Source organism: Tachyglossus aculeatus, chromosome 16 (assembly GCF_015852505.1).
Source record: "Tachyglossus aculeatus isolate mTacAcu1 chromosome 16, mTacAcu1.pri, whole genome shotgun sequence".
Taxonomy (NCBI): Eukaryota; Metazoa; Chordata; class Mammalia; order Monotremata; family Tachyglossidae; genus Tachyglossus; species Tachyglossus aculeatus.
Genome location: NC_052081.1, coordinates 43,234,093 through 43,249,985, shown reverse-complemented (window position 1 = coordinate 43,249,985; position 15,893 = coordinate 43,234,093). Strand labels below are relative to the sequence as shown.

The following is a 15,893-nucleotide window of genomic DNA, read 5'->3' as shown; positions in this document are numbered from 1 at the left end:
CCTCGTTGGCAAAATCTGCACTGTCGATCCAGATCCCAGGCCATCTGCCAGGCAGAGTCCTCCATCTAATATCATTTCTCCTCCCAACCAGACTGACAGAGCGATAGCTCTTTCTTGATTCTGTGGGTGGTGGTGCATGGCCATTTTTAGTTGGTGGAGTGATTTACCTCATTAATTCTGATTCTGATAATGAACATCACTCTGGCATGCTAACTAGTTATGTGATCCCCTCCCCGAGCCAACTAAGCCCTCATTTCCTTTTCTCCCACTCCCTTAAGTGTCACCCTTGCATTTAGATTTGCACTCTTTATACACCCTTTCCTCAGTCCTGCAACACATATGTACAAACCTGTCATTGAATCATAACCTGTCATTGAATCATTTATATTAATGTCTGTCTCCCTCTCTAGACTGTACGCTTGATGTGGGCAGGACACGTGTCTACTGATTTTGTTATACTGCACTCTCCTATGAGCTTAGTACAGTGCTCTGTACCCTGTAAGCACTCAGTAAATATGACTGATTGATTGATTTTGGATACCCTCTTAATCACTGGATATTAAGCTACACTCACCTGAATTAGCCAAAGGCCAGAAACTGTGTCTGATTTTGTTTTCATGGGCCTAGGGAACAACAGGAAAGCAGCATGGCCTAGTAGATAGAGCAAAGGCCTGGAGTCAGAAGGACCTGGGTTCTAGTCCCAGTTCTGCTACTTGTCTGGTGTGTGACCTTAGGCAGGTCACTTCACTTCTCTGGGCCTCAGTTAGCTCATCTGAAAAAATGAGGATTGAGACTGTGAGCCCACTATAGGTCATGGACTGCATCAAACCTGATCAGCCTGTATCTACCCCGGGTATTAGTACAGTACCTGGCACTTAGTAAGCACTTAAACGCCATACAAAAAAAGGCCTCTAACATGGGATTCCCTTATTCGATTTGGGCATAACTCAGGCAGAAACTCCTCACCCTGGGCTTCAAGGCTCTCCATCACCTCGCCCCCTCCTACCTCACCTCCCTTCTCTCCTTCTACAGCCCAGCCCGCACCCTCTGCTCCTCTGCCGCTAATCTCCTCACCGTACCTCGTTCTCGCCTGTCCCGCTATCGACCCCCGGCCCACATCATCCCCCGGGCCTGGAATGCCCTCCCTCTGCCCATCCGCCAAGCTAGCTCTCTTCCTCCTTTCAAGGCCCTACTGAGAGCTCACCTCCTCCAGGAGGCCTTCCCAGACTGAGCCCCTTCCTTCCTCTCCCCCTCGTCCCCCTCTCCATCCCCCCATCTTACCTACTTCCCTTCCCCACAGCACCTGTATATATGTATATATGTTTGTACATATTTATTATTCTATTTATTTATTTATTTTACTTGTACATATCTATTCTATTTATTTTATTTTGTATGTTTGGTTTTGTTCTCTGTCTCCCCTTTTAGACTGTGAACCCACTGTTGGGTAGGGACTGTCTCTATATGTTGCCAATTTGTACTTCCCAAGCGCTTAGTACAGTGCTCTGCACACAGTAAGCGCTCAATAAATACGATTGATGATGATGATGGGATGATTAGGTACCGTTCTTCCCACAGCATCAGTCTGTTCTGGTGGAACAGGAAGCCCCAGCTGATGTGAGGAGATTCGGTAAAGGAAGGAACAGAGGTGCTTACATGTTTGGAGTAAGTCTGTGTGAGTAGTTGCCACCCTTTCCCCTTCCCGGACCCTTCACCTTGGCCTGACTGGGCCAGGCATGCAGAGACTCTAGGCAACTTTATAGTAAATAAAATGGTAAAATGACAACGTGGGTCAGGGGTGTAAAGCACTTTGTTCATGATGGACAGAGTGATTATTTAGGAATTTTCGGCCACCCTGGTATCTTCGAACCATGCCCACCCAATCCCTTAGTTCCCAGTGAGTCAGTGGTTACCACATATGTGATTTCCCCCTATCCTGACTGAGATCCTTCAAGCAGATGACTCTGGTGTTATAGCAGACCTGGCCAGGCAGTGCTCTGCACTCAGTAGGCTCTGGAGGAATCTCACCAATTGACTGACCACAGCAACCCCCCATTGACCTCGACCCCACCCAGGCCAGAGGGATGAAACTTACACAGCCTTTTGCCCACATGCCCAAACTTCCCCATCCACCAGGGCCAGGGAGAGGAAAGAGTCTGGGCCTGTGAGTTAAAGGACCTGGCTTCTAATTCCTCCTCTTCCACTTCCCTGCTGTGGGACCATGGGGAAGTCACTTCACTTTTCTGGGCCTCAGTTTCCTCATTTGGGAAATGGGGATTCAATACCCATTCTTCCTCCTCCTTACACTGGGAGCCCCTGGGGGGGGAGGGGGGTATAGGGACTCTAACCAGCCTGATTAATTTGAATCTAGCCCAGTGCTTAGTCCTGGGCTTGACTTAATACTATTTTCATTATCATTATTATTTTTATTATTATTCCAGGACACCAAATCACAGCCACTGAGGAGGAATTGGTGGCCCAGCCTGTGGTTGTCTGTGCAAGTTAGCTATATAATTCAGGACCCCCACAAAAGCCCTTGGGACCCAATTTTCCAGTCAGGCCAGACAGATGGGGTTCCTTTGAATCTACTTGCTCTATTTTACTCTCCCAAATGCTTTATCCCAGTGCTGTGCACACAGGAAGAACTGAAAAGATACCACTGCTTCTCTGACTGATTGACCCAAATCTTAATTTATTTTAGCATCTGTGTCCTCAACTGTAAGATCCCTGAAGATGGGGACTAGGGTCTTCTAACTCTAACAAACTCTCCCAAGTGCTTAGTGCAGTGCTCTGCACATAGAAGGTGCTCAATCATTAGTGTCAATTGACAATATCGATAGACCTATTTGTGTGGCTCGGTGTTGTGGCCAGGAGGGACACGGATGAGCTACAAGTCAGGTCGGGTCCCTGCCCAGGCAGGCCCCTCCAGACTGCAAGCTCGTTGTGGGCAGGGAATGTGCCTGTTACATTGTACTCTCTCAAGTTCTTAGGACAGTGCTCTGCACCCAGTAAGTGCTCAATAAATACAGTTGACTGGCTGACTTGGGTCTCTCCAGGCTCCTCTACATCTCTCCTCCCCCCATCCCAGGACTGGCAGGGACCTGTGTATTCGATGACGAAGCCGGCATTGCTCACAGACGCATCACTGCGGAAGGCCAAGAAGAGGCTGTTGCTGCTACTCTCGATGCGGTCGGGCAGTTGGGCGCCATAGAAGCTGCCGATGAGGGGGCTGAGGGAGTCCAGACCATCATAGATGTGCAGAAAGTCATAGCCCGGCTCCAGGCTGAAGCTGAAAAGAGAGCCCTGCATTGGGGATGGAGACAAGGCCGGTGGGGGCAGCGGGGAAGTTGCTCTTCCCCAACAGTCTGCCCCTCCCAGTGCCTGGCTTCCTTCCCCACAGAAGACATTCCTGGGGCTTTATAAATTTTCATCCCATCCTCTCAGGTGAGGCCAGGGAAGACCTCCTCTTCCTCATCTGAACGAGAACCAAACAACCCCCAGGCCCGGGATAGATAAAAGACTCGGGGGTATGCAGTCTGGAGAAGGGGGTGCCCCGATCCCTTTACTGTGAGATTTGGAAGGATTTATATAATGAGGACACCGAACTGTATTGTTCCCTTTATACCCAGTGACAGAACAAATGGAGCAAGACAGCAATCAGTTAGATATAAGGAAGAACTTCTAGCTAAACCCTGGAACTGGGAGGTAACCAAATCTTCATCTCTGGGTGCTGTAGACCATGAATTGAAGACCCCCATTGGTCTTGGGTAGCTTCTCGAGGTCCACCCTCAATGCTCATCCTTTGGACCTTGGAGCCAGAAGAGGGCAGGGAGAGGCCAGCTGCCAGACCCCGACCTGCCACGAGGAGGGTACATACGTGTTGAACACCAGGGCGATGACATAGTCCGGGGACACAGTCACTCTCCAATCACACTCCTTGCCCGGCGGGTAGGGCTCGGGATAGTGGGGTGACAGAATGACCCCAGAGGGACCTGCCAGGTCTCCACCACAGGGAGCTGGGGAGAAAATGGGGGTAAAGCGTCAGTCCAGATCTCAAAGGGAACCCCCAAGTCGGGGGGGGAAAGAGCCTGGGAGTCAGGAATTCTGGGTTCCAATCCAGGCTCCGCCCCTTGTCTGAGTGAGCATGCATAAGTCAATCAACCATATTCATTGAGCACTTACTGTGCACAGAGCACTGTATTGAGCACCAAGGAGAGTACAATATGAGTTGGTAGACACGTTCCCTTCCCACAATGAGCTTATAGTCTAAGTCACAACCTCTAGACTGTAAGCTCTCTGTGGGCAGGAAATATGTCATTGTTATTGTGTACTCTCCCAAGTGCTTAGTACAGTGCTCTGCACACGGTAAGCACTCAATAAATACTAATGATAGATAAACCTCTCTGGACCGCAGTATCCTCATTGGTAAAATGGGGATAAAATGCCCACTCCCTCTCCCTCAGACTGTGAGCCCCATGGAGACCAGGGACTGTGTCCCACTTTGCATCTACCCCAGAGTTTGGCACAGTGCTTGGCCCAAAGTAAGTCCTTGACAAAGCCCACAATTATTATGACTCCGTGGCAGGAACAGATCCCTTGTGGCAGGCAGTTCCTGGCCTACGTCTCAGTAAGGAACTTCCCAGGGAGGAGGAGACCTGGCCCATGCCCTCCACAGAAAAGAGATACTCGAGAGGTAGGACTCTGTCTGGACTCCTGCAGTGTCAGAGAAGCAGTGTGGCCTAGTGGATAGGGCCCAGGCCTGGGAGTCAAGAAGACCTGGGGTCTAATCCTGGCTCTGCCACTTGTCTGTGATGTTGGGCACGTCACTTCACTGCTCTGGAACTCAGTTACTTTATCTGCAAAATGTGGATTAAAATTGGGATCCCCTTGTGGGACATGGACTGTGCCCAACCTGTTTAGCTTTTATTTACCCCAATGCGTAGTACAGTGCCTGGCACACAGTAGGTGATTAACAATACCATAAAAAAAAGAGACAAAACACTCAGCAGACCACCAGAATCAGCGAATCTGAGCAGGGAAGAGGGCAGGCCATGGCGTTTAGTATGGTAAACTGTAAGCTCCTTGGGGTTAAGGATTGTGTCTACCAACTCTGTACTGCATTCTCCCAAGTGTTTAGTACAGTGCTCCACACACACTATACATTCAATGAACACCATCTATTGATGGATTTTTTTGACTTTGGGGTTGTTTTCCCAAGGGAACTGGAAGTTCCAGCTTGGAATGTCCCAGCCTGGACAAAGAGAGTGGAAATCTGACATGTGGGAAAGCTATGCAGACAGGGGTGAAGGCTACGGGATGACTGGCCCGAGCCAAGCTGACATTTGACAGGATGCCCCATTTCATATTTATTGCTCGGATGTGCTTAGCACGATGCTGCTGTGTGTCAGAATCTTTACAATAGGCCATGCTGATCCAGGGAGTCCATGATCCGGAAGGCCCATGATCCAGAGAGAGGACTCTCCCACTCGGTCTGTTCCATGTCTGCGCTACCTGCAGCTCCACCTAAGATGGGGGAAGGGGTGACGAGCCCATCAGCCCCTCAGCAGCAGCCAGGAGTGACCCAGAAGAGGGTGGAGCAGTTCTCCAACATGAGAATTTGGGGTCTCCCCCAAGGGCCTGCCACCATTTTCCATGTTTTATGACCTCCCCTCAAGTTTCCAGAGAGGGCTGAGTGTCAGCCACCGCTAAGGTTAGGTCTTCCCAGGGTTGATTCTGTCTGTGGCTTATCTGAAGAGAGAAAACAGGGGAGGAAGGAAGCCTGTTCTTACCTATGCACGTGGGGGGGTCAGGCTGCCAGAAGAACCTGTTTTCGATTTTCACACAGTGGACGGTGGCTTCTCCCTGAAGCGCGTAGCCCGGGTCACACTGGAATACGATGGAGTCTCCCGCCTGCCGGCTGTCCCCACTCCGGCTTCCATTCTGGGGGATCCCGGGGTCATTGCAGGAAGTCGCTGTGGACACTGGGGACAGAGGGAAGAACATCAGCTTCAGGAGCCCCGCTCTCCCAGCTCCATCTGGATTTCAGGAAGGAGCTTTCATTCATTCATTCGGTCATATTTATTGAGCTCTTACTTTGTGCACAGCACTGTACTAAGGGCTTGGGAGAGTACCATATAACAATAAATATAAATATTCCCTTCCCACAATGAGCTTACAGTCTAAACCTGGAAAGGCCTGCTCTGTCTATCCCCCAGCCTCTAGATAACATGGCCCAGGGGAAAGGGCACAGGGCTGGGAGTCAGGCGACCCAGGTTTTCTGGTCCCAGTTCTTCCACTGGCCCACTGTGTGACTTTGGAGGAGTCACTTCACCTCTCTGGGCTTCAATTTTTCCTTATCAATAAAACGGGGAGCAGAATGTGTGCTTCTGCCCACTGCCCCGGGCTGGTCATCAGGACAAAATGAGGAAACCAAAGAGAAACTGCTTTGGGGTATGTGAGAAGCAGCATGGCTTAGTGGAAAGAGCACGAGTTTGGGAGTCAGAGATCATGGGTCCTAATCCTGGCTCTGCCACCTGTCAGCTGTATGGCTTTGGGCAAATCACTTAAGTTCTCTGTGTCACAGTTACCTTCTCTGTAAAATGGGGATTAAGATTGTGAGCCCCACCTGGAACAACCTGATAACCTTGTATCTCCTCCAGCGCTTAGAACAGTGCTTGGCCCATAGTAAGCACTTAACAAATACCATTATTATTATTATCATTATTATTAAAAACTGGAGTAGAATACCAGGTGTGGTCAGGGCACCGTCCCAGGCAGTGTGAGCACTGTTTAAAGCCTTGGCAATTCTAGAGCCCCATCAGCTGGCTGGAGGACTTGCCAGGGAGTCTTGAAGCCTTTCTGAATCCTCGGCCCAGACCTCTCCTTACGGTGAGAGGACCTGCTCTGCTCTCTCTCCTCCTTTTGCCCGTCTCCACCCGCTTTCCCCCCCGCCCGCCCCCAAGCCCAACATGCCACTGCCCCCACTCCAAAGTGGGTCTTCCCCAGGGAGGTGGAGGATCTCCAGAGGCCAGCTGATCTGGTAGTGCTTTGCAGAGCACGGGCGTCACGGACAATCCCGCTCCTCCTGTTTACTTAACAAAGCTAGGCTGCTGCTGATCCTGCCCGGCATTTGCAGTCAATCCCCAGTCAAACATGCTCTGAGGAATCTCCGGGCAGGCAGGGGGCCTCGGGGATACTTAGCAGTGCTGGGATTTAGCTTTCTGATGGTGGGAGCGGGCAACCTGACCTTTCCTCAGACTGTGCTACATCTGAGGAGCCGGAGGCTGGCTCGCGTTGGCTAGCAGTCAACATTCCCCAGGTGAATCCTGGGGCTGGAAACGTCCTTTGGGTCCCTCTCCCTGGCTCCAGGCTGGAAGGCATGGAGCCCATACCAATAGAAGCCTTCTCTGGAGAAAGACTTCCCTGGATACAGTCTTCCTACAATTCACCTACGGTTGGCCTGTCTCCCCCACAGGATGGTACACTCCTTGTGGGCAGGGCACTTGCATTGACTTTCCTGTGCTTTTCCAAGTGTTTAGCACAGTCTTTTGTACCCAGCAAACCCAACCCAATCCAGTTCTCCTAGAATGAGGGGGTTTCATGATGGATGAACCCTGCATGAAGGAAGACTGGATACAAGCCTCACATACATGGCCAACAGCTTTCTCCGCTACCATTACCCGAAGTTCTATGCCAATGGACAGGCTTTGTTGGAGGGAGCAGCATGGCCTGGTGGGAAGAGCCTAGGCCTGGGAATCAGGAGACCTGGTTTCTAATCTCGGTTCTGCTACCTGCCTGCTGCGGGACTTCGGGTAAGTGACTCAGTTTCCACATCTATAAAATGCTCGTCTCTCATTTAGACTGTAAGCTCCTTGGAGGCAGGAAGCACATCTACCAACCCTGTTGCATTTTCCCAAGGGTTAGTTCAGTATCCTGCACATGGAAAGTACTCAGTAAATACCAATGATTGATTCACTGGGAAATTCCCTGTTCTCCCCCTGACTCCTTAGGCTGTGAGCCCCTTGTGGGACAGGGACTGTGTCCGACCTGATTATCCTGAATCTACCCCAGTGCTTGGCACACAGTAATGCATCACTAATACCACAATTATCATGATTATAGCATCCCCCAACATGCATTTTTGAAGAACTGTTTGAGCAATTCTCCTCACTTCTCTGTGCCTCAGTTCCCTCATTTGTAAAATGAGGATTAATACTGTGAGCCTTATGAGGGACAGAGACTGTATCTAACCTGATTAGCTTGTATCTATCTCAGTGCTTAGTACAGTGCCTGGTACATGGTAAGTGTTTAACAAATACCATAAAAAAGCAGCTCTACTTCCAAACCCTCAAGTGGGAGAGTGGAAGATGTTGGGGTTTTTTTTTTTTTTGGATGGACACAGCTCTAACTTCTCCCTAAATGCTTTCCCATTGGACAACTCCAAAACCAGACCCAGGACCCCAGGGTTTTAATGACCCTGCAGGGAAGGAAACAGGGTGATGAAGTCAGGCAAAAGGACCATGATGGAAGGGGTGGGTTTAGCTGCCCCTGAAGACCTCAGAGGTGGATCTCATTCCATTTGCCTGTATGAGTGTGGGCCAGGAGTGGGGACCAAGTCGGGAGAGGGGAGAAGGTGAGGGGAATCAGCTGGGGGTGGGGGTTGGGGGAGGGCAGACCTGAGAACTGGATGGCGAAGCCCTGCTTGCTGGTGAAGAAGTCCGTGCTGAACTGCAGGATGACCGAGTTGTAAGTGCTGTGAACGTCTCCTGGCAGCACAGAGCCGCTCATCTCTCGTAACACGATTCCGCTTTCCACCGGGCCGTCCCAGATCCTCAACACATCGTGGACTTCCTCCGTGTCGAAGACCAGGAAATGGAGCCTGGGAAGGGACGCGGGAGACCATGACCATGGCAAAATGCTTGCCAGGGAAATGGTTACTAACAATAACAGTGACTATGGACTCTATTAGAGGATTACAAGGTGCTGAGCTCTGTACTAAACACTGGGATAGATACAATTCAGAGTAGACACAGTCCCTGTCCCGCATGGGGCTTCCATTCTAAGAGAGAGGGAGAAGGGGCATCATGCCCATTTTACAGATAGTACCAGCTCTTGATCCCATTATTCAAGTCCCTTCTCAGCAAATCTCCCTATCCTTGGCGGGGAAATTGGTGTCCCCACCCCTAAGGGGACACTATCAGTCAATCATATTTATTGAGGGCTTACTGTGTGCAGAGGGAGGGAGGGAAGAAGGGAGAGAGGGGAGGATGAGGTTTGGATCTCCTCCCCACCCCCACGGCCCTCCCTCATTGGAGCACTCTCTTCCTGGAGGAGAGGAGCGAGACCCTCCCCTCCCAACCCCGGGTGAAAGGGAGGACATGTGGGAGGATGAGCGACAAAAGCTTGTGTCGAGGGCTGACTTTCAATAGATCGCAGCGAGGGAGCTGCTCTGCTATGTACGAAACCCTGACCCAGAAGCAGGTCATCTACAAATGATTTAGCACCAGGTTCCCCATGAACATTTGGTGCATGACGGTATCAATCTTGCGTTTTCCATCCCGACCCTCGAGCACCCGACTCTGGCCCCAAGCTAATCTCTTGTTCATGAAATATTCTGGGAATCATATTTCGGATGGTTGTTTCGATTGCAATCAAATTGGCCAGAGAAGGGGTAATGGAGGCCACCCTTGATGGACTGGGTAGGACAGACTGGGAGGGGGTGGATCTGGGGGAAAAACCAGCTAGCGGAACTTGAACAAGAACAGGCAGAGGCCGAATGTGCTGGGGTTACAGGACAGCTTCCCGCTGTATCTGAGACATCCCTCTTCCTACTCCCCGGGGGAGAACCCTAATCTGTAGCACTGGGTTGTACACAGTGAGGCACACAGTAAACACTCAATAAATACGATTGAATGAATGAATCAGTCACTTCTGTAATTTTTTCCCAAGTGCTGAAAACTATGTGCAATCTCTGTCTGCAATGAGTTTACAATCTAGAGGGGGAGGCTTAGTTCAGTGTACTGTGCTATGAGCTTGGGAAAATAAGACAGAAGCACAAGACATTGTTCCCTGTCCACAAAGAACTTCCACTCTAACAGACAGATAAAGCTCTCAGATGCGGTGTCAGAGGTCAGTCACTGACCTTATCCTTCCACTTAGAAAGGAATCTGTTCACTGTGTGCTCTAAACACACAAAAAGAAAAGAAAATCCTCCTATATAACCCAAATTTTTGCCTCAAAATGTATTCTATCTTGAAAATATACTTAAAAGAGGGTTGGGCCTCATCTTAGTGCATTGTACCTTTAGTGAGGGTTTCATAAACTGTAACTCTTTGGGAATCCAAGAATCTCTACCCCCAATGGATAATTTATACAACACACACTCTGTGATTAAAGCACACTCACTTCAAACCCCTGGAACCTTTGCCAAAACTGGGATAATGCTGACCGTATAATTGGTAGGGGCCAATCTGTATTTTGTGCAAATTGGTTCTGCAGAGGAAGACGTTCAAAGCAAAAACCCTTCAGTATCTTAAACAGATCTAACTCTCTTTCCTTCTTGGAGAGCTCACGGCTGGGTGGATATTCCAGGCCCAAAGAGCTTTAGCTAAACTTATTCTGTATTGTGGTCAGAGAAGAAAAATAAAACAGCAGCATGAAGCAGTGTGGCCTAGTGGATAGAGCACTGGCCTGGGAGTCAGAAAGATCTAGATTCTATGCCCGGCTCCACCATTTGCCTGTTCTATGACCATGGGCAAGTCACTTCACTTCTCTGAGCCTCGGTTACCTCATCTGTAAAATGGGGATTAAAGCTGAGAGTCCCATGTGGGACATGGACTGGGTCCAGCTCAATTAGTTAATAACTACCCCAATGCTTAGAATAGTGCCTGGCACATAGTAAACATTTAACAAATACCATGAGAAAACAACCTACTGTTGTCAATACTGTGCATTTCAGCCAGTGTTACGGGTAAAAGCAGAGTGACTGAATAGAGAGAACATAGTCCTGGGAGTCAGGGAACTTGGGTTCTAATCGCAGCTCTATCACTTGTGAGCAGTGTGACCATAATTTCTCCGTGTCTCCGTTTCCTCATCTGTAGAATGGGGATTAAATATGTGTTCTCCCCATTACTTATACCATGAACCCCATGTGGGACAGAAACTGTGTCTAAGCTAATTATCTATCCCACCTTTTAGAACATTGTTGGCACATAGTATGCGCTGAACAGCTACACAATTGTTATTAAATGGGTACTTGAATAAACAGCTGCTGTCTCCCACTCCTGGGGGGCAGCCAAAAGTCACAGATAGAACACCCTCCCCAGTGTTCCCCTTTCCAGAGGCCTCAATCCATCATCCAAACGAGAGTTTAACTTAAGGGAGCTTAGATGAAATGCGAAACAATGTCGAAAGGAAAATAATACTTTCTTTATAAAATATCCCCTGCTGAGCCGCTCCGGGCCCCAAACAGACAATTAAAACACCATCATAATAACAAACAACCGTAATTAAAGCATCACGAGGACAAATGAAAGCAAGATGCTAAAAAGCATCGGGGAATGCAATGGAGGGATGTGGACTCCTCTATTCTCTTGGGCCTTTGCCTTGATTCAAACCACATCAGTGAAAGAAATGCCCTCATATTTCTCGTTTGGGTTTACAAACCAGAGGTGGGAAATGAGCCTGTGCAGCTGGATGGGGAAGGTCACGGTACACAGGTACCCCCATAGTGCCAGGGTTCTAATCCCAGCTTTGCCTCTTGTCTGCTGGGTGACCTTGGGGAAGTCATTTCAATTCTCTGTGCCTCAGTTTCCTCATCTGAAAAATGGGGATTAAGGCTGTGAGCCCCATGTGGGACCTGGACTGTGTCCAACCTTAGCTTGTATCTACCCCAGCACTTAGTTCAGAGCCTGGGAAAGGAGAGAAAAGGAGGAGAGCGGGGAGTGAGGGAGGAGGAGAAAGGGAGGAAGGGAAGGGAGGGGAGAAAGAGGCGGGGAGGGAGGGGGAGGAGAGAGAGAAAGGAAAGGAGGGAAGGAGGGAGGAAGGGAGTTGGGAACTCCATACCCCAGGTCCCGGTTAAGACCCTCTATGTCACGCCTCACCCGCCACTGTCCACTGAAGATCCAAACTAAGTAGTGAATTTTGCTCTCTGGCTTCTAGACGTTCCCATCTCATATTTCTCAATGAGACTTTGAAAAATGAGCCTGTCAATGCTGTGTCGTTCATTAGACTAGTGTGAGCCATCTCGATCGATGCCCGCCCTGGCTGAAGACAGGTCCTAAGCAATAAAAGGTGCCTTCCTCCCTACCCGCCCGCTCATCTTTCTTGGGTGCCACTTCCAAGCCAGTAGCTCTGGGACACCGCTGGGATTGGGGTCGACCAGGCCCTTCCACAGTGTAGGACATTTGGAAGACCTCATTGTCTTTTTTTAATTTTTAAACAATATTTGTTAAGCTCTTACTGTGTATCAAACACTGTTTAAGTGCTGAGGTAGATACAAGTTGATTAGATTGGATACAGTTCAAGAAGGTGGGAGTACAGGAGAACTGCGGTACAGAGAAGTGAAGTGACTTTCCCATGGTCACACAGCATGTAATTGGCAGAGCTGGGATTAGAACCCAGGTCTTCTAAGTCCCAGACCCTTGCTCTTTCCCCTAGGCCATGCTGCTTCTCGTCATGAATTATAGAGAAAGAAACAAATCAACTTTGGACTGAAAGTTGATTAGAACTTTCTGTGGGGGCTGGGAGGTGACCCTTTTAACCATCCATGTCATGATGGGCCACTTCATCTTCTTCATTCTCCCCTTTCTGCCTAGAGCTGCTCCAGTTCCATTCAAAAGCATGAGTGATTAATTTTAATGGAAGTTCAAATGAGGGTTTTATACAACAGTATCAGGCGTGAAAAGGATTCTTTTCTGATGGATTACCATAAGAATAAGGAACTGGAAATTTTCCTCTCTCTCCACCCCAACCTTCGGTCCGCCTTGGGTGGAAGCTTCAAAGGGGCTTAAAGGAACAGAGCAGGAGATTTTTATAAGATGATCCAAGTTGATCAACCCATCGGTGGCACTTACTGAGCAGTTTCTGGGTGCAGAGCACTGTACTGAGCGTGTTGGGGAGAGCAGCAGGAGATAGGAGTTCCTGGCCTCTTGGGGCTTCCACACTATAGGGAACCTGACAGATCTTATCTCATCACCTCCAGGAGCCTCTCCATTAACTCTTTCAAGTCTCCCAGCCCTTCTCTGTTCCCCTCTCTTCTGAGCCTCGATAGTCCTTGGTTCTGGTGGCAGAGAGTGGAGGCTCGGGGCAGGGCTGGTGAATAGACCCTTCCCTTGGCAATTGAGTACTGGAGGCGGGCAGATGGGCTCCCTCCATTGGCAGTCTCAAGAACCACCATGGCCTTGGAGTCAGGGGACCTGGGTTCTAATCCCAATTCTGCCACTTGCCTGCTTGAGCAAGTCACTTTGCTTCTCTGAACCTCAGTTTCTTAATCTGTGAAATGACGATTCAATACCTGATATCTCTCCTCCTTACACCCAGTTCATGCAAGACAGAAACCATATCCAACTTGATTATTTCGTATTTACCCCAGAATTTAGTACAGTGCTTGGTAATAATAAGTGCTTAAAAAGGACTATTATTATTATTGGTGTTGCTTTATTATTATTAATACTAACCCCTGAAGTCTGTTGGCCAGCAAAGAGTGATCAGACCCCATCTCTCTTCTGTTCCTAACCTCGCCTTCTTTCCTGCAAAGGCTGCCCTGCCTTCCACCGCCGCAGAACGGCAACCAGGATGAACGGGATTTTAGATCTGCATTTCCTATCATTCATACACCAAGGCCAGGGACAGAGATCTTCATCTAATGAGCAAGGGGTGAAGCAAATGAGCGTTCTGAACAAAGGAGACCGTGTAAATGTTAATTGAAATGTAGGAACGCTAATGAGGAGTGTGTGTGGCGTGGGGGGGTGGCGGGCGGCTGGAGGGAGGGTGAGGGAGATGCATCAGAGGCGCTCGGAAAATGATCATGGAGATAGTCTTTTCCTTTTGCACCTCGTGTGAGAAAGGAAGGAGAAGGGAGCAGGAAGGAAGCTGCTGCAACCAGTCCAGACTTCCTTACAGAGTGCATCTCCACTTCTTTCAGGAAGCTGCACAAGTTCAATGTTTCACTACAGAGGAGGGGGGTGGGTGTGTGGAGGGTGGGTGGGTGGGTGTGTGTGTGTGTGTGTGTGTGTGTGTGTGTGTGTGCGCGCACGCGCGCATTGGTCCCTCTACATCTTCTCCACACCCTATAAAGAGCCCGGGGCTGGGTTCTCAGGGGGAGGGACGTGGTGGGCACAGGGTAGAGGTGAGCTGGAGAACAGATGCCCAAGCGAGGGGAGTTAGTGATGGAGACGCCACACCTTCACTCACCTGATTGTACAACCAGCCTCGGCCTCGATGGTCCAGACGCAGTTGAGGTTGTGGTCATAGGGGCTCGGGTAACCGGGTGACAAGATCTTCCCCAGTGACTCGCCTCTCACAGTGCCCCCGCACTCGGCTGGAAGGAAGACATAAAAGGGGTAGGTGGGGCCGGAGGCGGTGGTCCCCGACTCAAAGGCCAAACAGCCAGTTGCCTGTCCCCAGCGAGTGGCCACGGTGGTGTGGAGGGCTGCATTGGCTACTGAGGAGATTTGGGAGGAAGAGGCTTTGTAAGTGGTTCCACCAGGCAATACGCCCTAGTGGAAACGACCAGCCCAGAGACCTGCGTTTCAGTTCTAGCTCTGCCCCTGGCCTGTTAGGGGACCTGGGGAAAGTCACTTGACTGCTCTGGTCCTTGACCTCCCCATCTGTGAAATGGGAAGAAGCCACCTTTTTTTCTTTGCTTCTTTCCCCAGCTTCCATGAGAAATAGTGTGGCCTATCAAAAAGAGCATGGACCTGTTAGTGGACCTGGGCTCTAATCCTGGTTCCTCCACCTTCTCACTGTGGGAACTTGGGCAAGCCACTTCACTTCTGTGCCTCGGTTACCTCAACTGTAAAATGGGAAGTAAAATACCTGGCCTCTGTCCTACTTAGACTGAGCCCCAAGTGGAACGGGTACTGTCCAAACTGCTTATCTTGTATCTATCCCAATGTTTAGTGCAGTACTTAAATAATAATCATCATTCTGTGCTTAGTTAAGTACTTAGCATACACTAATCATCATCTCTGAGCCTTGTGTGGAACAGGGGTCAGGACTGATCTACCTTGTACCTACTCCAGTATGATGTTTGTTAAGGATTTACCGTGTGCCAAGCACTGCGGCAAGCAGTGGGTTTGATACAAACGAATCAGATTGGACACAGTCCCTGCCCAACATGGGACTCACAGAAGTAGGATGGAGAACAGGTAATGAATCTCCATTTTACAGTTCAGGAAACTGAGGTCCAGAGAAGTTAAGTGACTTACCCAAGGTCAAACAGTGGGCAAATGGCAAAGCCAGGATTAGAACCCAGGTCCCCTGACTTGAGAAGCAGCGTTGCCCTGTGGAAAGAACATGGGCTTGGGAGTCAGAGATCATGGGTTCTAATCCCGACTCCGCCACTTGTCAGCTGTGTGACTTTGGGCAAGTCACTTAACTTCTCTGGGCCTCAGTTACCTCATCTGTAAAATGGGGATTAAGACTGTGAGCCCCATGTGGGACAACCTGATGACCTTGTATCCTCCCAGCACTTAGAACAGTGCTTTGCACATAGCAAGCGCTTAGCAAATGCCATTATTATTATTATTATTATTCTATTCACTATTCATTCATTCAGTCATATTTATTGTGTGCTTACTGCGTGCAGAGCACTGTACTAAGCACTTGGAAAGTACAGTTCAGCAATAGAGACAATCCCTGCCCACACCGGGCTTACAGTCTAGAAGCAGGGA

At 49.5% G+C, this 15,893-nt stretch overlaps 1 protein-coding gene across 1 annotated transcript in view; it reads right to left on the bottom strand.

The window, feature by feature from the left end:
• Positions 1 to 15,893, bottom strand: part of CSMD2 (CUB and Sushi multiple domains 2) — a 313,956-nt gene that overhangs the window by 78,213 nt on the left and 219,850 nt on the right. The window contains exons 29-33 of the mRNA XM_038758637.1: positions 14,413 to 14,539; positions 8,676 to 8,878; positions 5,790 to 5,981; positions 3,878 to 4,016; positions 3,102 to 3,289 (exon numbers count right to left, since the gene is read on the bottom strand). Coding sequence (XP_038614565.1) covers positions 3,102 to 3,289; positions 3,878 to 4,016; positions 5,790 to 5,981; positions 8,676 to 8,878; positions 14,413 to 14,539 — 849 coding nt within the window. The remainder of the gene's footprint in view (positions 1 to 3,101; positions 3,290 to 3,877; positions 4,017 to 5,789; positions 5,982 to 8,675; positions 8,879 to 14,412; positions 14,540 to 15,893) is intronic.